At 41.3% G+C, this 23,737-nt stretch overlaps 2 protein-coding genes across 6 annotated transcripts in view; one reads left to right on the top strand and one right to left on the bottom strand.

The window, feature by feature from the left end:
• Positions 1 to 13,202, top strand: part of DENND3 (DENN domain containing 3) — a 38,582-nt gene extending 25,380 nt beyond the window's left edge. Inside the window, exons 14-23 of one of the 3 annotated variants that reach the window (XM_042839747.1) lie at positions 993 to 1,255; positions 2,199 to 2,369; positions 3,347 to 3,476; positions 3,868 to 3,975; positions 5,503 to 5,642; positions 6,817 to 6,977; positions 8,363 to 8,496; positions 9,511 to 9,626; positions 9,756 to 9,893; positions 11,734 to 13,202. In XM_042839747.1, coding sequence (XP_042695681.1) covers positions 993 to 1,255; positions 2,199 to 2,369; positions 3,347 to 3,476; positions 3,868 to 3,975; positions 5,503 to 5,642; positions 6,817 to 6,977; positions 8,363 to 8,496; positions 9,511 to 9,626; positions 9,756 to 9,893; positions 11,734 to 11,934 — 1,562 coding nt within the window. In that variant the 3' untranslated portion in view covers positions 11,935 to 13,202. Of the gene's footprint in view, positions 1 to 992; positions 1,256 to 2,198; positions 2,370 to 3,346; positions 3,477 to 3,867; positions 3,976 to 5,502; positions 5,643 to 6,816; positions 6,978 to 7,624; positions 8,497 to 9,510; positions 9,627 to 9,755; positions 9,894 to 11,733 lie in introns of those variants that run through there. The other 2 variants (XM_042839746.1, XM_042839748.1) reach the window with 2 other exon arrangements.
• Positions 13,203 to 16,764: 3,562 nt separating this feature from the next.
• Positions 16,765 to 23,737, bottom strand: part of SLC45A4 (solute carrier family 45 member 4) — a 65,907-nt gene continuing 58,934 nt past the window's right edge. For 2 of the 3 annotated variants that reach the window (XM_042839749.1, XM_042839750.1), the window contains exon 8: positions 16,765 to 23,085. In XM_042839749.1, the coding sequence (XP_042695683.1) occupies positions 22,723 to 23,085 (363 nt within the window). In that variant the 3' untranslated portion in view covers positions 16,765 to 22,722. The remainder of the gene's footprint in view (positions 23,086 to 23,737) is intronic. The other variant, XM_042839751.1, reaches the window with a different exon arrangement.

Raw genomic sequence — 23,737 nt, 5'->3', positions numbered from 1 at the left:
AAAAGAAAATGTGTCTCCAGTTGTTTCTCTTCTTAATTAATAGTCAACTCAGTATTGGAGCTTTCATTTAATTGAAGTAAGTGTGGACAGTAGATGGATGTATACAGGATGTACACGTGTACGTCTGCACATGTATGCACAGGTACATGGATGTATCTGTGTCCACAATAAGAGATGAAGAGTCCTCTCACCTATTTAAGCATACAACTTAAAATTTTTCAGATTGAATTCATGGGCTGGTTTTTATTCATTTTGTGTTTTAATGGCGTACAGTTTTGCTTTGGCTAAGATGAGTCAAGTGACTATAAGCCTGTCCTAATTGCTAATGGGTAATGTCTCATAAAACCAGTAAGTAATCTGGCAAGGTGGCAGATCTTTGAAAAGAACTAGCAAAATACAGAGTTCGAGTGGCTACAGTTAGATTCCTCTTGAATCATTATCATAGCAAATGGAGAGCTTATGTTTGAGAAAACTTTTTTCTCTTGTGAATGAGATCTGAATCTTGTGATAGATTTCTGAAAACATACATTAAGACTGCTTTTATAGAATACTATTCAGTTCTATTTCTATACCTTCTTACTGGAGTCATTGTTATATTTTGTGGCCACAGAGATTAAACGTCAGTTAAAAATGCAAATTTTTTTAATGCCAAAAGTAGCATACATCTCACAAGAACTCGATATTCTGCTGTCCAAGCTCACTTGAATTCTTAGAATAATTAATTAAGTACTTGGAATAACTGTTGCTGAAGTCTTTAAATTAATTAATTGACTGTCTTTTATCCTGGGTTGGTACATATGTTGTGTATTTGCATTCTGTGGAACCAAGAACTGAAATGCCATCGTGAGAAGTATTCAGTTCAGTAGTGCTTACCCAGTTCTGCTTATTTTACTGTTAGAAATGCAATCTGGAAGCCAATATCTTTTAAAACTATCTTTCTATTTAAATCTGTATAGTGATTTCTCATAGTAAACAGGTTTTAAAATTTTTAGGGCAGCAGAAACAAATTGATCCTGAAACATTCCGAGATTTCTACAACTACTGGAAAGAAACTGAAGCAGAAGCTCAAGAGGTGAATCTGCCACCAGCAGTAATAGAACATCTGGATAAGAATGAATGTGTCTACAAGTTATCCTGCTCAGTTAAAACTAACTATGGTGTAGGAAAAATAGCACTGACCCAAAAGCGTTTATTCCTTTTGACTGAAGGAGGGCGTCCTGGCTATGTCCATATTGCTGCTTTCAGGGATATAGAGGTGAGCATTGAGTCATTTTCTTGAATAATTCCACTTTGAGGGTGACAGAGCCCTGCAGTAAGCTGCTCGGAGAGGTTATGAAGTCTCCTTCTCTGGAGGTTTGCAGAACTGACCTGGACACTTTCCTGTGCAATTTGCTCTTGGGAACTTGCTTTAGCAGCAGGAGAGGGTTGGAGTAGATTGTCTCCAGTGGTCCCTTCCAACCCCCTGTAGTTCTGTGGATGACAAGCAGTGTTCCATTCTGCTGAAAGACCTACCTCAGACTGTGTCAGTAAGAGCTGTAATGAATAGCTCTGAAATCAGAAACTCACAAATGATAAAGAGGTCTTGAAGAGGTGGATGTGTGCTAGGTGCTGGGATGGTGTGGTTGAAAAATCTGGAGTCCTTAACATCTAGATCACAGAATCACAGAATGGCCCGGGTTGGAGGGGACCTCAAGGATCATGAAGCTCCAACCCCCTGCCACATTTAATGTGGTCACCAACCTCCCCATTTAATACCAGACCAGGCTGCCCAGGGCCCCATCCAACCTGGCCTTGAACACCTCCAGGGACGGGGCATCCACAGCCTCTCTGGGCAGCCTGTTCCAGCACCTCACCACTCTCTCTGTGAAGAACTTCCCCCTGATGTTCTACCTAAATCTTCTCTCCTTCATTTCCTTTGTCCTGCTGTTATCTATCCTTTCAAAGAATTGACTCCCCTCCTGTTAGTAGGCTCCCTTTAGATACTGAAAGGCTGTAATTTAGATTTACAGGACACAAGGCTTGGTACACAGAGCCAGAGGAATATAGTAACATGAATGTTAAATGTACATTTTTGACTACAAAATCAGCACCAATCTGTATCTGCTCTATTGTGAAGCCTGGGTGGTACTGTTAGCAATGATCATTTTCACAAAACATGTGACTACATGGTACACCTTCCTTGCTTTTCTTGTTTCCAGGATGTTAAGAACACAACTGTAGCTTTCCTTCTTTTGAGAATACCTACTCTGAGGATTGAAACGATATATAAAAAACAAATATTTGAAGCTAACCTGAAAACTGAGTGTGATCTCTGGTACCTGATAGTGAAAGAAATGTGGGCTGGAAAGAAAATGGCAGATGATCACAAGGTATAAAAATGGGCACAGCCAGCTAAATAAATGTGAAATACGTGCTTTCTGTTTCTGTTCTAAATAATTTCTGGATCAGTCTTGGAATTTCTTGGTTTTAGCATGTGATAGCTAAGTAATAAGATGTTGTTTCTGATGTTGCTTCTAAATATAATACATCCAGAATACTAGCAAAATAGTACACTTAAATATGTATAATTAAATACTGCATTTAAAAATAAGGAATTTTTTTTCTCCATTAATTTGGACCTTTCTGTTTAGTTACCAGTTTTGTGAATTCAACTGGTAGCTTAAACTTACGAAATGAGAGCAGTGATCCTAAAAGAAGCTTACCATGCCTTACTTCCCTTACACAAAGTGTAATGTTTAGAGGGATTATTTCTTTTTCTTTGCCGTGCTGGAATCTTGGTAGCTGTAGATCCTTTGAATAAATAGAGCAAGATGTGTTCTTCTGCCACAAAACCTTTGAGGAAGAAGAAGGATCATACGAACATGATTCCCAGCCAAAAGACTAAATTCTTCATGAGTGATGAATTTAATAGTGAAAAGGCATCTTGGTGATTTTTTTAGGAAGGATTCAGATAGTATTAGATGAGGTCAAGAAAAGTGTGCTTCTCTACTATGCAGACAGGTCCAGGATGGAAATTGGTGTCTGTCCTGTGTGTGCTGTTTGTCTTCCATCAGTGCAGTTCATGCAGTTTCAGTTGTGCATTCTGAATCAAAATTGTGCCAGATCCAAAGTACCTCTTTCAGTGCAATGAATTAACTGTAGCTCTTGGTTCTTTGCTTTATGCCCTTGCTTTGGGGTGAAATCTCATGTGATAGTGAGGTTTGCTTGCAGGTAGCATGGGTTATGCTCCAGAAAAGCAGCTGGCTAGTGCTTGTGCTTAAGCTTGACTTGCATTGTGATGGTTGAATATGGAGACATGCAGGAATGATGAGTCGTGGGTAAACTACAGTAAGACTTTCTTCTTTAGGATCCTCAGTATATTCAGCAAGCACTGACAAACGTTCTTCTGATGGATGCTGTCGTTGGTGCGCTGCAGTCCTCCAAAGCCATATATGCAGCCTCTAAACTGTCTTATTTTGACAGGATGAAGAATGAAGGTCAGTCATGTAACAGTGCTATGAAGCCTGCTGGTATCTCATCGTCTGTTTCAGCCTTTTCTGTTTACAGTTTGTTTTTCAAACTGGTTATCTGTAGAGATATAAGATGATGATAGCCTTGTTGCTCTTAGGTTGCCATTCTTTATTAAATATTTGTTTTTGTTTAGTTAGAAACTATACTGATATCAATATACTGTGTTGGGTGGGTTTTTCTTGTGTTTGTTTTTTGGATAAATGCATGCTTCTTTTATTAAAGTACTGGGCTTTCACAGTCAGCTAAAGTTAGAAGGAAAAATGGGAATAAGTGGTACATAATTATTCTTTCACGAGGATTATAGATCTGTTTCAGGCTCAACTATGCACTTCATGACCTTTTAAAAACCTATTTTAGTGCCTATGATGATCCCCAAAACAACCTCAGAGACATTAAAGCATAAGATCAACCCATCAGCTGGTGAGACATTTCCACAGGCGATAGATGTCTTGCTTTATACTCCAGGTAAGGTGATGTATTTCTTTATAGTAGCCTCAATTAACCTATAAAATATTATCTCCTAGCACCTGGTATTATGACTGCCTGAATTTGTTCACATTCTGACAGACCTTGGTTGTGTATAGAATACTAAAACAGAAAATTACTGAAAAAGAATAGTGATATATTAAGGTAGCTTTCACAGTCTTAATTTGCCATCCTATGTGTGTATGTGTTTTAATTGTCTTCAATTATATGTTAATGTGTCAGTTTGCCATTAAGTTTTCTACCTTGCTTATTGAGCAGGGTGGAAAAATGATGTTCCAGCACTGACCAGTGTTCACTGCTCATTTTCATAGTCACTACTCATTTTCAGTAGTCATATAGGAGTGTTTAGTTGAACCACAGTGAAGAAATCCCAGCTAGATCTATATTCCTGTGACTCTCACTGTATGTGATCTGATATCTAGTTCATCCCATGGGATTTAAGTCCATGCCTGAAGAATGCAGTATTATTTTCCCTGTGATCTTCTGTGTGATATTTGGCACACTTATATCTCACTAATTGAAAATGCACTGGAAAAAAGAAGTCAGGGGCAAAAGCTTCATCTCATTTTAGCTGCTTAATTTGGATAGTCTTGGATTTTTCAGAGCAGTCATATGTGCACTTAATGAGATTTTAGCCTGAACATAAACTAAGGTTTTCACCTCAGGTTTCACACCTGGAAGTGAGGAGCGTGCTGTTAGTGTGTACTTGTGAGAAATGACTTGCATAGGGATTGTGATTCAGAGGCACTAAGAACTCACTGGATTTTAGTGTATGTCTTGCTCAAAATGTGCATTTGGCCAAAAGGCAAAGAAGAAATCCTAGAAATAAAAATCCTTTGTTACGTGATCCTGATCTATTTCAAGAGTAAATGGTCTGTGAGGGAACAAATACATGATCATACTTAAAACAACAACAAGGAATAAAAAAAAAAAAGCACTTTCATCTGGGGCTGTTGACAGTAGATATGAATCTGAGTTGAGAGGTGTTAATTCTGAGTTAATTTCATAACCTTACTCATCTCCTGACTTAAGTTCACGTGTAATTCCTGAGACAAAAGCACAAAGTGAATTCCACAGTTCAGAAAGTTGGATGGAGAATCTGTGTGTGGTGGTGGTGGAGGGTTTGGTTGTGCTTTTCTTTCTTTGAATGGAGCTTGCTTTCTTCTAAATGAAACAGTCATGTGGCAGATGGAATGAATGGAGTCACTAGATTTATTTCATAGGGCTTACAAGCCTGCCTGCAATTCCAGTTATCTAAACATTTAATTTGTCAGTGAAAAAGATCATCTCTGCTCTGAATAACATTGAAGTGTGAGGTTAAACCATCAGCTGAAATCACCAATTAGATAAGGAGCACAAATGCAGTGTGAACTGTGTCATTTGTTAACTGGTGATTTAAGTTCCAGAACACAGAAGCATTTCATTGCTCTGCCTCTAATAATGTTTTTTCCATGTGTCTCAGAAGTGTTTTATTTTCTTCTCTCATCTTCTCTGCTTTGTTTCTAGGGCATCTTGACATTTCAGAAAGACCTGACAACGCTCATCCAAAACTGTGGTGTGCTTTAAACGAAGGGAAAGTTGTGGTCTTTGATGCATCTACCTGGACTATTCAGCAGCACTGTTTCAGAATGGGCCGCTGTAAACTGGTAAGACTAACACTCATACCATGACTGATGATTTAGCTTGTTTTTTTTTCTGTTGCTGATGGCCTAATTAACACTGGGCCAGACAGTCATCCCTTAGAAGTTGAAGGATATTTGAGTTATGCTGCAGTTAACTTGGAGAAATGGGAAGATTGAGAGAAAAAGGTTTTGTAACAAAACAAGTCAACTGGTAGGAAGTGATGGATTGACTGAGGAGATGGCATGCTAGCCCAGTGGGTTCTTGGAGCAGGAAGGCTGGTTGGAAACAGCTGAGTGGAAAGAATCTATATAAAAAGAGAACGGAGATAGCCCTAAGCACAGTTGGAAAGTCATCTGTGCTGAAGAGCTAAAAACTGGAGAAATGTGTAAGGAAACTAGTGGGTGATAAAATAGTTCTAAAAGAAGACTCAGACAACAGATCAAAGAGAGTTACTTGTGGGAATTTGAATTGAAAAAGTCAGTGAAAGGGAGGGCTGAAACAGGCTTTGGACCAAGTGAAAAACATTTGGAAGAGGGAACACATAGCAAAGGGCTTCATAGGTGACTTGTGTGGAAGTTGAGAAACATTTCTGTGGATGAATGCGGGGAAAAAAATTGAAAAGGGGGGGGACAAAGCTGATGGTAGAGGAAAAACAGAAATCTTGGAGAAGAGCTGGATGCTGACCTATTCTAAAGAGGAGGAAGAGAAGAAGAGGAAGACCTGGGTCTTGTGGGACTCAGGAGGGAGAAATTAAGAATTTCTGAATGGGGGCGGGATGTTCCAGGCACAATAAAGGAGAAAGTGGTGTTTTCCTAGGCACCACTTTAAGTTGGAAGGGTGTTTATATCAGATGGTGAGTACAGCTTCCAATCCAGAAGACAGAAATACACCAAATTCTGTGGTTTCCCCAGTGCCCTCTGTAACTTCTACTTTGTTTAAGCCAGGAAACACAACTTTGAACCAATTACCAAAATACATAATTAATCTTGTTTTCTGAAAGTTAAACTCAGCAAAGAGGTCTGTCCTTCTGCTCCCTCCAGCTGAGCAAAGGATAAATACTGGAGTGCTGAGTTTTAATCCCTTACTGTAATCACCAGAAAGCTGTGACTTGTAACGTAGCCTTTTTCCTTTATATTAAAAAGTGGGTTGTTTTGTTTTGTTTTGTTTTTTGTATTTAATCCTGTTTTTTCTCCCCAGACTTGTATGGTAATGGTAGAACAGAGTCAAGTATGGATTGGTTCTCAAGACTCCATTATTTATATAATCAACACTCACAGTATGTCTTGTAATAAGCAACTAAATGATCACCATTCTGATATTACAGACATAGTTGTGGAGAAGAAGAATGGAATACCCAGGTATATTTAATTACAATGTTTTCTGCTTAAAAATGCATCTACAAAAAAATGTTGAGAGACTGGAAAAGTCACGAGTGTTAAGGAGAATCTTCCTGTGGTTAAATAGAAAGCCATCCTACTACTGTCAGACATCACTGTGTCTAGTATTGTAGCTCCCATTATTGTGTATTGCAAACTATTTCCTTCCTAATGAAAAATCATTATGTACTTTGGAACAAAGATGATAAGGGAATATTTTCTTCAGGCGAGATGTAGAGCAGCTGGAAGTTGGTGGCTCTGTACAAATCATTGGAGATGCAATTTAAAGACCATTTCATTTTTGCTTTGAGCACTTGATTGTTGATTTTTACAACATGCTTCAGAGTTTATCCTGCATGTTTTTAAAGGAAATAGTACATTCCTCATTTTGTTCAGAGAAAATGCTTTTAATCTTTTGGTAGCATTGGGAAGGGTGTAACTGAAGGCATGAACTAGTTAACTTAGAGTGACAGACCAGAGACAAGCCTTAGTTCTGGTGCTGCAGCAGGCATGACTGGGTTTTGAGGGGGAATTTGCTCAGGTGTGATTAGGGCCTACTGGAAAAGGTACTCTTATCTGAAGAAAACAAATGTCAAAAGTAGAAGGGATTGCATGATTTGTTTTCTCAGGTGCAGTAGCAAAGAAAAAAGATCTTGAGATGTTTTGGTCCTGCCTTGAGAGGAAAAGAGAAAATCGAAAAGGCAACAGTGTTCAGGAAAACTATAGGGGATGTTTCTGTTGTTTAACTCTTCAACCATGATGTATTCCGTGCTCTAGTTCACTTAGAGGCCTGAATTAGCCTGCAGTGCTGCTAGTGAGGTAAGGTCTTGGAGTGTAATCTGTGACGAAGAAAAAAGTATCTGTGCCAGAATACATTAGTTCTAACAGGAGACAAACAGCTAGAAGGATGGATGCTTGGCTGTAACTCAGAAGTTGCTGTGGGCTGCTTAAATGCACACTCGAATAATGCACACTCAAATAATTAAATTGCACTAAAATAATGGCATTGGACACTCCAGAACATGACTAAAACCAGCTGTGATGAGCAAAATAGAACTGTTTAGAACCAGCAGTGTAAAACAAACATAGGTAGGGAAAAAGTGTAGGTCCTTCCTCAAGCATTTGGTGTTCACACAGAATGAGTGTGCTCCCATCCTTTCAAAACTCCAGTCACTGTTTGAAATGGCTGAGTACAGCTGACTGCTTACTGTTAAAATTATAGTATCTGGCCTTGAAGCCTCTTGGGCTTTGGCTTATTGTAAAACTTGTGATTTCGCAAGTCCTTCTGTATGAATTTTGTTCTGAATGTGAATGTACAGCATACTGGTGTTTTTTTGTTTTGTTTTTTTTTTTGTCTGTGTCAGCAGTGAAGCATACTCAAGCAGCTTAGATGGAACAGTGATTGCTTGGAACATCAGCACTCTGAAGGTTAACCGTGCTTTTCAGCTGCCCTGCCAAAACCTAACTTCTATTAAACTTCATAATGACCAACTGTGGTGCTGTAAGTTAATTCCTCAAAAATTAAAAAATAAAAATAAAAAATAAAAAAGCTGTTTTGTTAGTCAGACCAATACTTTAAACTCACACTCTGACTTTACATACGTGATGTTCTACCCTCAGTTCCCACTTGGTGTGTTTAAGTAGCCTTCTGTAAGTGAGGCCTGCAAAAGTCTTAATTAGCTTGAGTCTCTCCTGAGAATCCTGCCTCTGCTACAGGAGGTGGCCTCTGGCTGCACTGTTTGCCTGACCCCTCCTGGCCACTCCTGTAGATTGGAATGGAAAGCTTAGAGGAAGTTGTTTTAAAGTCTGAAGGGGTAAACATCTGCAAGTTGCTTTTGGTATTTTGACTTTAATTTTGATTCTATGGTATTGATCTCAGTTGGTAATCCTCAAACTGGGCACGTTTAGAACTTGTCACCCCTTCTGCAAGTGTCTAGGTGAATAAAGCCAGCATTTATGTTAAACATCTTTTCCCTTGAAGTAATTTAATAAATTACTTGATGTAATTGCATAAATGGTGGTGTGTTCAAGACTGCACTCATAGTAAGTACTGCCATGCTCAGGAGCCTGTATCTAAGCACACCTTAACAGATCAACAGGGGAAACAGAAAGCAGGTGCAGTCTTTGGGAATTTGTGCAGCAAGTAGTAGCAGTGCTTTGGTGGGTTAAAGATTAACTTTGTAGCACAAACACTTCATCTCAGTTCTGTAGATTAAAAGAACTGTGTACTAGGGAACCTAACTGTGGCATCTCCTAATGTAAAGGAATCTCTTCTCTTATTATTTTTGGACTTTAACAGGTGTTTGTACTGCAAAAATAGTAACCAGCATTTGAAGAAAACAGAAGTAAGAAATAGATACTATAAAAAACAGGAAGAGCCTCTAAGATGTCACTGTTGATTGAGAAATAAGACAGCTGTTAGGTGCTTGCATTTTATTTTGCCAGTTTTGCTCAAGGCTTATGGATGTGAAAGGAGTTGGCACTTCTGCTAATAACCCTTTATCTGATATTGAAGGCACTGGAAGTTGCATATTTGTAATGTCAACTTACGAATTTCGACTACAAATGAAGATTGAGCATCACCTGAAGGATGTGTGTTCATATTTCCTCTGCTTCCAGCTCTTTCCTGAGGTATTACATTTGAACTGCTAATATGGTGTGAAGAAAGCTGTCGCGACCCGCCAGCAACTGTGTAGTTACTTATTGCAGTATGCTTGCTGTCAGCAGTGCTAAGGTTAAACATAACTTTCTGTGCTTCAGAGAAATGAAGTGTGGGCATCTTACTCAGGGAGTAGTGACCTGTATATTTGGAACACCAAAGACTTTGCAAGCACACCTCAAAAAATTCATCTTCAGGATTGCTCTGAGATTACCTGCATGATACAAGTCAAAAATCAGGTGAGAGACATTTGGACTGATTTTCATTTGTTGTAGACTTCTTTACCAAAGCTTTGTTTACAGCTCTCACAGGCTTTTATTAGTTAGCTTCCTTACAGACTGTTTGCCAATGTCTTAGTTTAAAACACTGATTTTTCTTTTAAATCATAGCCCCCCACAACTGGCTGCTATGACTGTAGCCCAAAATACATGTCAGGCCAAAAAAATCTCATAAGTAATTAAAAGCCTGGTGACTTTTATTAGCCATTGACATTTTCAGGGAATGGTAGAAGCTGAAAGTTTAGGTCCCTTGATATTTAATCTCAGGGCTCCTAAGACTAAACCTTGGAAAAGGTTAATAGCCTTGCTGCTTGGCATTTATTGTTTGTCTGTTTTTGTAGATGACCTTTTTCTTGTTTTGTTACTGCATGTCTAACTGAACAGAGACAAAAGGGCCAACACTTCCTACCTAGCTGTCTTGAGTGCCTGTCATTTTTGGCCTCCAGCTGTACCTGCTGTTTCTGGGTAGTATCAGTAGCTGTGCAAATGACTGTAGTTGTGATTCGACATGGGTGTGTTTAGGGTTAACTTACAAGTAAATAGCTAATATAAAGGAAAAATATTTTCATTTTCCCCTCAGGTTTTCCACAAGATGAGAATCCATCTTGTAGAATGACATTTTTTTTTTCAGGAAGTGTCTTACGAGATAGGAAAAGCTTTTTGTGTATCCAGCCTTTGGCTAAGTTTGTGAACAGAAATGAAATATAGCTTTAGATACAGCACTCCCCTAAGCAGAGCTGGGTATGTTTAATTCTTATTTTAGGGCTTCCTCCCACTCACGCTGCTGCCTGGTGCAATGTATGCTCTGAGTGTGTCATGGATGAGAGAGCATGAGGTTTCCCAGAGCCTTCTCCTCACCTTACACCTTGAATATCACCTTACTACCTTATCTCATATTCCTCTTACCTACATGCCTCTGGGAGCCTGGACTCGCCCTGTACAAAACCATCCGTGTGAAGACCACAGCCCTGTTCTACCAGGCCGGACCAGGTGCCTCTCACCACGCCCTGTGTCTTATGGTGGCAGTAGCAATACCATGGAGGGGGAATGCACAAACTCAGCCTTCTTAATTTTTATTTTTATCTTCACTTACGGCTGCTGCTCCTTGCCCTTGATAGTTTCAGTTCTTTTTCTCTGAATCTTCTCAATGTCCTTGCAGACTGTGATTAGAACTAGTCATAGCACTCAGGATATGAGCAGGCTGTCGTTTTTGTACAGTGGTGAAGTGACAGCTTCTGTCTGCACTGTACCTGTGAAACTTAAGGCAAGCTGAGGGCTTTTGGATGGGAGCCTGGGCAACCTGGTCCAGTACGAGATCTGGAGATTGATGGCCCTGCCTGTGGCAGAGGAGTTGGAACTTAATGATCCTTGGGGTCCCTTCCAACCCAAGCCATTCAATGATTCTGTGCTTCTATGGATCAGAATCCTTGTGCTCCATGTCTACTGGCAATTACTCCCCTCCTGCTGCCCTGCCAGTCACTGAGGCAGTTTATCTTTTTGCAGGAGCTCTGCTGACTTGTCCTGGTGGTGTTTCTTCATGTACTCAGTGATCTTTTTCTCTGTTATGACCTTTGCTTTTTTTCCAGGAATGGAAATCAGACACAGCAGTCTGATTATTTTCTTTTCCCCAGAGATCTCTTTGGAACCTCTTTGTGTGGAGGGGAAGACATTTACTCCAACAAATGCATATGAAGGAAATTCTCACTCGTTGCCATTTTCCAGCTTAGCAAAGGAAAACCCTATCTCAACTATGTCTTAAAATTTCATGAGTCAAAAAAATATTGTTTCGTTTTTCCTCCAGATGTGGGTTGGCAGCACTGGAACATCACAAGGCAAAATCAAAGGGAAGATCTACGTGATCAGTGCTGAGAAGAAGACTGTGGAGAAAGAATTGTTTGGTCACGCTGATACAGTAAAGGCTCTTTGCTCTGCAGAGGACAGATACGTCCTCAGTGGTGCTGGAAAGGAAGAAGGGAAAATTGCCATTTGGAAAGTTGAATAGTGAAGCTATTCAAAATATGTCTACCTGTGCTGGAAAAAAGACCTCAGACCTTGGTTACTCTAGCTACTTCTTTTTCAGCCACCTGTCAGTGTTATTTTTGTATTTATTCAGCTATTTTCAGTAGCTGCATTGTTGTTGAAAATCAGCTTTGAAATGATTCTCTCCTTGCACCTTGTACTGCACCTGCACATTTGATAAAGAAATGGAAATGTGAGTAGAGGGATCACTGGCTTAAACTTAACCATATTTTATTGTGAAGGATCTGAGTTGCAGGCCAGGTCTGTTATGCAGGCTACATTAAATTAGCTGAAGCTGCTGAGGATAAGCTCAGTAATTCCACAGGAGCTCTTTCTCAGCAGTGCATATAGTAGCTGGAAATGTTCACTGAAATCAAACAAGGAAACAACAAATCCCAGAATGAAAGCAAAAACAAAACACCCAATGGATTTGTTTGATTCATTGAGTTAATGTAAATGCTGAGTATTTATCTTTCTGAACTATCAGCTAGAATTAGCTGGGAAGACTGCCCATGATCACTGTATGTATATATTTATGGTGCTGTATTATTTAAAAGGTAGATACAGGCAGACTCTTCTTGATAGCACTGGAAACTTCCTGCTGCTAAAACAGGATACTTGCACAGTGTCAGTAACTGTTCTTCTCCTAAAAACAATGCACAGCACTTGGCATTTATGAAACTGACATTATTTTCCCCATCTGAAATACTTTATTTAACTACTGTACGCATTACATTTGCTTTTGGAAGCGACCTTTTAGTAACTGTGCAAAGAATCTCTGCCGGTCCTCCCTTCAGCCAACATTTCTGTAATCAGAGCAACTGCTGACATTCAATATAGAACCTTCAAAGTCGTCAAACTATGCCTTAACTACTGAAGTGGGCATCATCAAATTGCCTTCTAAAGGGTTCTGTCAAGCAGCATTTCCTAATCACTTCCTAATGTACTCTTTTTCCACTGATAACAAAATCATCTGCAAGTAAAACAATCTTTGCAGAACAGTTTTACTTGTATCAGTGCTGAGTAAAGTGGAATACAATGCTTAAATTATTATCAACAGAAGGAACAAATGGGCTGCTACTTTTTCAACAAATATAAGCTGAAACTGTAGGCCTGATAGAAATGTAAACTACTAAAAGTATACTCCATCTGTAAATCTTTCAGATGAAAGGTTTTATGTGATGATAACTGTAATTTTACCTTTTTAGTGTTTTTCAATTGAAGAATATTAAACACTATATTGATACTCTGGCTTTTCTTTGTTCCTTTTTCCTGTGTAATGTAGTGCACAATACAAGAACTGTATTTTTTTTTTACACTGACTTACATTCACCTCTTTGTGCTAAGAATAACTGCCTGTGTTTCTCTCTGCATATTCTCCTTTCTAAAACCAGCTTCTGCTGCTCATGTGTCCTCCTTCTGAGCCCTTCCTCTGTAACTTCCAGACTCCTCATTTCCTCCCCAGGCAGCTGTGTGGCTGCTGGTGGTAGGTGGAAGTGATTATGTTCTGTCTGCAGAGACACACAGGAGCTGAGGTGCTGAGGAGATGTCAGTTGTTGCAGAGATGTACCCAGCTACTGCAGCCTGTTTGCCAGTGCCTGATTCCTGCTGGACTCCTTGGACCTTGCTTTGCTGTCTCTACTGGTACCTGCTTGTGTAAATGCCAATTTTTATGCTTGAACTCTTCTAGAAATTTTATGATGTATTGATTGAATAGCAACATAATTTATTGATTAGATGGCTCCTTTTCAGAACACTGCTCTCTAATACCATCTGTTGCTATGGCTGTTGAACACAGGCATATAGGAGTGCAATTTAACCACAGCTGGTAAAACCATGTGAAACACAGATCCTTCAGCAGTCATCCCTAAGGGCAGGAGTAGCAGCGATACAAATGTGACTGATTTGGGGGCACAATGTTGTTTTGACTTTCCTATGAGATGAGAAAGCTCAGGTATGTGTTTACTCACTATTTCTGCTTTGCTCCAGTGTTACAGACATGACAGTGATCCTGCAGGAACAGGGCTTTGGGGTTTAGCCCAGTTTTCAGTCCGCTTGTTCTTTTCCTGCTGTTTGCTGGGCCTCTTGGTGGTGGGGAGGGATTCTCAGACCCCAGATACCCTTAGAGCTGCTCTTTGCCATGCTGCCTACTAAGAGTCTGGTAAGTTAAGCTGCCAGCGAGCAGCACACACTAATCCTGCTGATGGCTGCCTCTTCATTCATATGTTCTCTGTTCATCTCTCCTGTGAGCTTGCAGTAAGCTGTTTGAGGTGAGAGCACCTTCCAGTTGTGTTCATGACACAGCACTGTGTTGGCACTTAGCAAGGACTCCTGCAGATGTTGATGTTATAAATGCTACTGCTTGAATGCTTAGATTTTGTAAAACTTCTGCTGAGCTTTTCAAATCAAAGGCAAATTCTCAGGGCTCAAAACGGGCTGCCAAACAGCAGTGGGAAAGTTCTGTGTTCTACTGGAGATTGCCTTCTCCTCAAAATGATGTATAAATATTTATAAATAATGCATAGATAAACCAGAAAAAAAAGTCGCTGCATCCTGCCAACCTGTATTATAGCCAGTATTTCAGTTTTCACTTGCCTGCAGAGATTTGGGTACTTCTCTATCTCTCTCCACTCAACACCAAGTAACTGCCTTCCTGAGTGGGGATAAAGACCTTCCAAGCTTCAGGAAGCCACTTCTGGAACAGATGCAGCACTCTGAGCTCTCTTGCCCAGCTGCTGAGCTGCTGTTAGGACTGGTCAGCTGTAACTTGAATCTCCCAAGTCTCCCTGTGCTGCCATTCCTTCCTTTTCTGCTTCTTTGGAGCACTGCTTGCTTCTTGCAGTTCAAGGTTGACTTTTGATTCCTTTCTGCTGTTGATTTTTCAGGCCGAGGGGTGGCAGTGTTTGCTTCTAGAAATGAGCCGCATTAACCACGGGGACGGGAGCTGCTTGAAAAGTCCGGCTGTTGTGTGCTGGCTGTGATCCCCCCCTGTGGGCTGTGCAGCGAGGTAGGAAACAGCTTCTTTTGCCTTTCAGCCTGTAGTCATGGGCTGCTGTAGGAGTGCTGTAGGGATAGGCGTCTTTTTTTCAGTACTGAACGACCCTTGCCTTTCGCTCTCATCTGTTTAGAGCAGGGGAGAAAAGCAGAAACCCATTTTAGCACTGCTGTTACTTGACTTGCCTCTGTCACTCTTGCCTGAAGAATCTACTTTCCTTTCCAGCACTCCCCCCATGACTGCTCCAGGATGCAGCACAGGTGCTGGCTGTCACTTGCTGCATGGCTGCAGTGTTGTTCTTGTCTGTGATTGGATCAGATTCCATTTAGGGGCTGAGGACAAAGTAGATGATGCTGGATGTATGCTGAAGGATTGCCCACCTGGTTTTCCCCACTGCCCATCACCCCTGGCCATAGGATTTGGTTCATTTTCTCCTGCAGTGATGCCCCTTTCATCACTGAAGCCCCTCAGGGAGTGTTTCCCTGTGGGATGGATGCCCTCTGCCTGTTTTTGCTGTCCTGAGCTCCTTGCTCTCTTTGATGTGCCCTTGTCCCCTTCTGCCTGTTTACCTCTGTGCCTGCAGAAGTTTCATGTCACAAGGCTGGATGTGACAGTGTGAAATTCTTGGTGATCCTACAATTTCACTACTTTAATGGAGAAATACTAGTAGCAGGTGGATGATTGGACTGGATGATCATAGATAGAGGCTTTTCCCAACCTTGGTGATTCTGTGATTCTCTGTCTTAGCCTGCGTGTGGCCAACCACACAGTGCACACAAATCCTGCCAGGCACAGCTGCCTGAGCACCCCAGCCTGTTGTGTGGGATTGCTAAATCCCTGTTCCTTCCTTGGCAAGTGGCATTACCTCTGCATCAAGCATTGCAGGCTGGTGATGGGCATGGGGACTGCGTTACCACCCACCACCCCAGATGGGAAAGGTGGATGTGGGGGTTTGTGGAGAGCCCAAGGGATGCCGGGACTGACCCCCACTGGGGGTTGGTGAAGTGACAGCAGTTTGCTTTTTTCTTTTGTAGGTCCCATTGCTCTTCCCTGAAACAATCCTGCCTTGTTACTGGAAAGGATGCAGTGAGGTTTCCCATCTTCCCCTTTTTTGGCATGGTGGACAGAGTTGGTACATGGATGCTTGGGGGGAGATGAATGAACCAAATGCTGCACGGGCATTGATTTCTCTGAGCTGATGCCACAGGGCCTGACAAATTGCCTAAGGAGAATTCACAGACCAAATCCATCAAGTAAGTAAATGGAAATTCAACTAATAAAACAGAGCTCTTTGTGCTCTAAGTTCAACCAGGCAGCTGGCATGGGTAATCTGATAAAGGTGTCCCTTTTGCTTTCCCGGCAGAGTCTGAGTGGTTAACCAGTTTTGCTGTGAACTGGTTATTTGTAACCCAAATAAACCAGTTTCAAATGACCCTGTTTCTTCCAGAAACTCTCCTAAGCCCTCCACTGCACAGGGCGTCACACCATGGAAAAGGAGAGCAGAAAGAGGCTGATAGGCTGGCAAAGGAGGGGTGAGGCTTGAAGAGAAAACCCTAAACTCCCCCTCGTATTCTCAGCGATAGCATTTGCTGGCTGAGCAGGTGACAGCTCCCTCTTACCTCCACCTGGAAACAGGTCAGAACAACTAGGGCAAAAGCAGAATCTGTATTCAGGTACGTGCAGCCCTCCTGGGCTGCAGCAGTTTGCTCTTCTGTCTGTATTCCCTCCCCTGATATACCCAAATGTTCCAAGTGTCGGCTCCATCGCTGAGTGCCTCCACCCAAGCTCCCTACAAACAACACAGGAATGCAAACCACAAACTCTTACTGAAATGTTTATTAAGATCGAAATTCAGAACAACGGATTGGAACACAATGTCTTGTGGAGTAGAATATCTCTAAATTGATTTTTGTTTTCTATGCATAAATGAAAAAAAAACAAAACAAGATTATACAAAAAGAACAGAAAGTGCAGAACACAATAAAACAGTTCTCATGCAACAACTCTTTTTCTTTTAACCTTAAAACAGAAAATAAGCTCAACAGTGTAGAAATAAAAAACATACATACATTATGCCGTCTACGCACTCAAACATTCATCTGTGACATTACTTTTCTTTATTCCTTTTTCCTCATAAAACTTAACGTTATGTGTTTAACACATGCTTATAAACATTGCTAAACTCAGCAAGAGCTATTATAGTGCCCCAACTTAATAAGTTGATAAAAAAGTAGTTGTCGTATGGCCAGTTCACACAGGAACTAAATATTCTCTTTTTTTTTTTTTTTCTGCTATGAGATGCCTATATGCAGCTTTCTATTAATATGAGGCATTTAAAATAAGCTGGTCATTGGGCTACCAAAAGGGCTTAGCATTCATGTTACATCAGAGTAATAACTGAGAACTGCCAATTTGTTAATAGTTCAGTCTTTCTGGTTTTGGGGCTGTTTACTACAATTTCACTACCACTGAGTAGTGAGCAGGTGCAGGCTAAGGGAATGATTTGCTCAAGGAAGGCTTTGCTTCCAGAGCTCTATCCCCAACTCCAAATTTTAAGAACATGTCAGAGAATGCTGAACTGAGGCTGTGTCCTGGCCTTTCTGTAAAGCTTTAGCAGGCCACAAACACAGCAAAAGCCTTTGAATTTAAGAAGAAACTTTATTGTGGTTTTTTTTTTTTTTTTTGAGGGAAAATATTTGCCACTAAACAGCCATAATTTTCATCCATGTCAGACCTCTCTATGGTGAGGAACAGCAAGGCTAAAGGACAGGGAGAAGCCAAGTGCAGACCACCCCCCTGGAAATGCAATTGAAATCACATAACAAACTGAATATGTGAACAAGCAGACCCTGCTGCTCGAGCAGACTGAAGCCATGTGCTACTGCCATATTACAGAAGGACAACTAAGCCTTTAGAAAGTTACCTAATGTAATTTCTGAACTGCCCAGGCTGCTGAACCTCTAAAGCCAAACAGCAGTTGGTACCTGAGCTCCTGCAGCTTGCCTCTGGGAGCCGCTTTTTCTTGATGCAACATGAGAAACAGAAAACTTTGGGTAGCATCATGTCTTAAAATGACCATTTCCAACGCACTTCACAAACGTTCAGTTTGTCATTTAAGAATAACAGCTAGAGGACTCTCTGTTACCATAAAGTTTCTGCAAAGAAAAATAAAATTTGGTATCTCTTCTACACAGTCATTCATAACATTTCTGTGCAACATTTGGTGTTCATTACATTTATTTGGCCTATTAAAAGGAAGCAAGAACAAAACAGCTGCAAATAAAACCAACTTCTCTTTCGCAACGGATACTGCAGATGCCGAAGCTGCTACATGTGCTTGGAATATCATGCAGGAGTTCACTTACTCACTTAAATAGGATATATATTTATAGCTGAGCTCGTCTCGCATCAGACAAGGATGAGGGAAAGCCTGGAAGAACTCAGTTGAAAACATTGTCGAGTACAGTGACAAAGAGCACACAACCACCAACGGTATTTTGGCCCGAGCAGTGTGTATATGAAGCTATATACACACAGACACATGCACACACACATACACACACACACCTAAAAAACTCTCAGTGATTGAACTAGAATTCATCGCAGAGACCGAACCGCAGGGTGGCTGGTGAATCAGCTTCTCATTTAGAGAAAATTACTGAAAAGAGGAGTGACCACCAAAACTGCTGCTCCCTGCGACGTGACTGCCTGCCTGCCTGCCTGCCTGCCTAGCATGGAGGAAGCTTTCCCAGATATCAACCACAACTTCCTCCACCTTCACTGGCAGGTGTGGTTGCAACCCACATTACTGCAAGAGATGCACCATAGCCGTGAAAAGCCTTGCCTTCTGTAATGGTGACAAGGGTGATGAAGGCCAAGCTCAGCACAGGGTGGGCAGATGCATTTTTTAGATGGAACTGAGGCTTTATTGAGGTATCTGGCAATAATCATTACTGGTGCTGTTGTCATTCAAGTGCTCAGGGGATTTGGATGAGATGGGAAAGAGATGAGGAAGGCTGAGCCCTGCTCACCACGGGCTCTGCAGTAGAAGCTGGGAGGGTAAATGCCAGCTTCCCTCTGAGAAGGAATTATTTCAAACTGCAGGAAAGGGCTCCAAATAAAAGGGGAAAAGGGCAAGGAGTTTCAAGGAGCACTAACCTCTGCTGGATTTACTGGCTTCCTCCCTGCTGATGATGAACAACCCACATCTTACCACAACTGCTTACTGCCAGCGCTAGCCAACACAACCAGATTTGTATTATAAAAAGCCTGTTTGGGTCATAAATCTCTATGAAAGTCATCTAACCAGCAGGAAGGGAAACATTCCTAAGAAATTATTGCTTCTGGAATCTGTAATTGCCAGCCACAAACAGTTTGAGCCCAATAAGACTCTTGTGATAATCCAACGGTGCACAATCCTCACTGTGCCTTTCGGAGCAGTGCGGTTTGAGCTGCTCTGCTTTCATGTGAAATACTTCAGGACGTGCAGCTTGCCGACCGCAGAGTCCTGGTGAAACGCTCAGCAATCTGAGCTCTATCAGTGTCTCATGTAGGGGCGCTGCGCGCCACCAAGACTGCAGCAAAATTCATTAAAATTGTTTACAGTATAGAGCAACTTGGAGTGAAACCACAAAACCACAAACCTACTGCAGTGAAGGAGATGGAGCACGCAGGATTAGTTGGACTGTACAGAAATACTGGCAAGTAACAATGATACTTGCTGTCATCAGGAATTAAGTAAAGCCCCTTCAACTCTCTCCTCTGCAATGAAGACGTAAAATCATGCTAATTTATATTTTAATTGTGACAAAAAGGGAAGTTCGTATCAAAAGGTGAAGGATGCATTTAGAAATAAATGAGTGCCCACTCCACCCTGAGATGCCCCGGGGTGAAAAGGAAAGTTCTCAAATTCAAGAGAAAGCATTTGATCAACAGATGTCAGAAACGATCCCTGTGAGCGCAGGGGAAGCGCGCGGTGCTTTCACAGCCTGGCCGAGGGACAGGAGGAGATGCTTTGGCAGGGGCTGCCCGAAGTGAGCTCTTCTGGCAATACTACAAATACTTTGGCATGTTTACAATGGACAATTATTTCCTTCGGTTTTGTAGGGCAGTGAAATAGAGCTTCCTGTTACAAAGCAGTGTGCATATTGATGTGTTACAAACACCCTAAACAATGCCATAAACAATCCCATTTTAATGTCAGTTTCTAGAAACGAGGCTGGGACAAACTGGACCTGCTCTGCCTTTGACTGAAATGCTCTAGGTTTGAGATGTCATCCTCACCGCTTGCCACGACACAGAAAACTAAATAAACGCATGCAACATCAGTCTGCAAGAGGGAGCTTCAGCATCTCCTCCTTCGTTGCAGCTGGACCTTGGTGACTCGACTGTGCTGTGAAAGAAACCTTGGCTTACAAAGATGCTACGCAGAGCAGTAGTGGTTGGAAGCTACATTCACCATCAAAGAACTAGTGAGTGGTGGGGAAATAAGTAAGGCTGGCAGCGACCAGAAGAGCTATAAAAAGTGTAGCAGAACCTTGCAAGAAACAAGGTTCACATAAGGAGTACTTGACAGTGTTCCTTGAAACAAAAGTAGAATCTTCAAGAAGTTTTAAAAATAAAATAGTAAAGCCACTTTAAAACGTCTAACTCAGTATGTATTTTACACGAATGCCAGTTATAGGGTGAAATATAACACGCATCTCTTCTATATATATGAATATCACCAGAATATATTAAATGTAACTGAGATGATAAAATTCACGGCAGAAGTTCGGTTAAAATATTTCTCACAACTGCTTTCTTCAGTAAGGTCTCACATTCTTCAGTAGTACTATTCCCCTGTCAGAACACAGTTCACAGTATGTGTTCTAGATAAAAAATATTCACCTTAAAAAAAAAAAGATTCTTTGAGACACTTGGATTAAAACAAAAAAAAGAAGTCCCATGCGATTCCATGTACTTTAGTGCTCGGAATTCCAGCAGCCTAAGCACAACACTGTCACTCTTTGTAGCAGAGGACATCGCACCGACAGCCTTCAGCTCACAACGTTTGCCACCAGGAATTCCTCACCGATGCCGGCCAAAACTGCGTGTCAGCTTCAAATATACCAAAACATACATTTCTTAAATACATCGACAATTCAAGTAATTTATTATTAAAAACTGCTTTTCATTTTGAAATATATATATTTCTTTCGAGTGACTATATTGCAGCATGATTTACACATGCAGTTAAAAGTACTGTAGTATCACAAGTTTGAGGCAGCAGAAATCTTACGATGAGCTGTGATTTGTCTGTTCATAGCACGAGGACTGACTGCAGCCCGTAGGTCCACGCCAAGATGAGGGAACAGCATCACAAACGCTCCTTAGAAGACGACAGATGGAAGTTCAGTTTCTGAAGTCGCTTTAAGTGGCTGCCGGATCTCTGAGCTTTGCCCACGGACCAGGGCACTGCCAGCAATCCAAATAAAACTGTAACTCAGATCAGCTCAACTCTTTTAAACTCTTCACAGAAAATGTCTTTGCACTGCAGCTATGTCCTGAATCAAGGAAGGGGCACGGAGGTTGCGCTGACGAAATTGGTAGAGCAGCTCAGAAGAGCTCCAGCCTACAATTCCTCCCAGACAGGGACTGAAACAGCAACACGTGAGTGGATTGGATTTTAAGGCCTAGAAACTGTTTCTGACACAAATTTGTATACAACCAGACTATGCCATAAAGTTACAGAGGTAGGCCTTTGGTTCACCTTGTTGTACTGACTCTGTGCTTTAACCTGACTGCTGCGTTCCCAGCCTGGAGGTTAAAGGAGCAAAAAAGTGCAAGTAAGCAATGACTTCCTTCCACCAAATGAGAATTTGCACACCCATCCCACAAAGCTGACCCCAGGGACACCCTCCTTCACGGCATGAAGATGATTAAGTTTAAGTGCCAAGAAAGCCCCAGAGCTCACCAGTACGCAAAACTCCCAGCTAAAAACTGTCACAGCATATTCCAATGACATTCATCAAATTCAGCACTTGCATTAAAAACCTGTGAGTGCTGATCACCTCTCCCAGCTGCTGTCCTTCCACCTACAGTTCACATCATTCACTCAATGTCACCTACAAGCAGCGGATTTGGGAGTAATTGTTGAGCAGTAAGACCGAAAGGATTCACAGCAGTTTCTCAGAAACTGCAGTAATTGCTTTTTTCCTTGAAAATGAAACAATTCTGTAGTAATTGCACTAACAAAAATATGACTTCTAAAATTAACGTTCAAGAACTGTAGCTGTTAGACCAATAATATGCATATGAAAAGAACTGATCATGATGTCTAAGCATTTCATTCAGCTACTGCACTAGTGAAGTTGGAAATGTTCAGACAAATAAACAGCAGGAGACTGTAAGTCAAGATAGCTTCCATTTTCAGTTAGTTAAAAATCAGCTGAAAACTTAATTTTTCTAACTGCTAATTGTATACACTGTCTCATGCAGATAAATAAAACTTACTTGAAATCTAAATGTTTGGTAATAGAAAAGTGTTCAGAAATGACATTTCTAAGCTGTAGGGAAAGCAATTAGCATCACAGCTACCTGTTCAAACCTATATTAAGGACTACAGAACTTCGTTTACATTTTTGCATGAAACTGCCTTTTCTTCTGCAATTTTAGCTACAAGTAGTGAAGATCCTAATTTGTTTTCCTGGAAAAAAAAAAGAGAAAGAAAAAAAGAAGAGCTCTTGATCCTGCACCTGCACTCCCTGGAATGTGGGTGAGCAACAAGCGGCGGCCTCACACAGCTGACTCGCCCTCCAGCTCCGACGCGGTGGTTCCTTTGCGTGTGAGCTTCAGGACGGTTGGCTTCTCTGTGCTTGTGCTGTTGCCCTCAGTTGTCTCCGGAGGACCCAGTCCTTTCTGTTCTTCCTTTGGCTCTTCATTGACTTCGGGATAAATCACCAAGAAGGTAGCTGTCAAAAACCCCAGGAAGGATCCCACTGAAGCCACCATGGGAATGACTCTGACTGTGCCAACTGCATCCACCACACTACCAAGGGCAGAGGCCACAAGGATCTGGGAGATGTAAACCTGACACGACAGAATTGCACAGTCTATGCCAAATCCTCGCTTCGAGTTCCCAGGGCTGTGGTGAATGTACTGGAAAATACAACAAATGTATGTTAGGAGGTAAAACAAGGGAGGAAATTGCATATTCCAACACTGGTATCATACCTGAATGTCTCAGCCACCATCAACTTTATGCCATCCTTATGGCACCACACTACGCATGTCCAAAGCAACAGCGTCATCTCCTCCTTACACTGAAGCAGATATTTACTGGGGCACTCCTACATGAACTTGACTCCCGGACTAGTTTTTGTAAGAAATTTACATCAGACTGTTGGTGAAAATTATTTCTGTGATTTTAAAAAGAATCTCCCTCCCGATACCAGCACAGAAATGTGTTGAAACATATGATGCTCATGTGGTCTGTAATCCAAATGTAACAGTTCTAAAATCTGGAAAGTAAAGATGTCCTCAGTTCCAGCAAAAATGAGGACATTACATCTCCCCACATCCATAGCTGCATTTCCAGACTCACCTCAAGATCTAAGACTGCCAAGAATCTATCATATCCTCTCACACCTCAGCACAGGATAAAGCAACTTTGAGAAAACCCTACAGAGAACTTCATGCCAATTCCATCTGACTTAATTAGCAGCTCCCAAGGACAAATCTGTGCTACAAGCAGGTTTCTCAAATTACTGGTTTTAGAAAATCTCCTCTGTCACTGTGATCTTCAGAAAAG

The sequence above is a fragment of the Centrocercus urophasianus genome, unplaced genomic scaffold (genome assembly GCF_019232065.1).
Source record: "Centrocercus urophasianus isolate 14NV4802_14NV808 unplaced genomic scaffold, USGS_Curo_1.0 seq_11, whole genome shotgun sequence".
In the NCBI taxonomy this organism is placed as follows: Eukaryota; Metazoa; Chordata; class Aves; order Galliformes; family Phasianidae; genus Centrocercus; species Centrocercus urophasianus.
The sequence above is the reverse complement of the archived record's forward strand: the minus strand, read 5'-3'. Positions and strand labels throughout refer to the sequence as shown.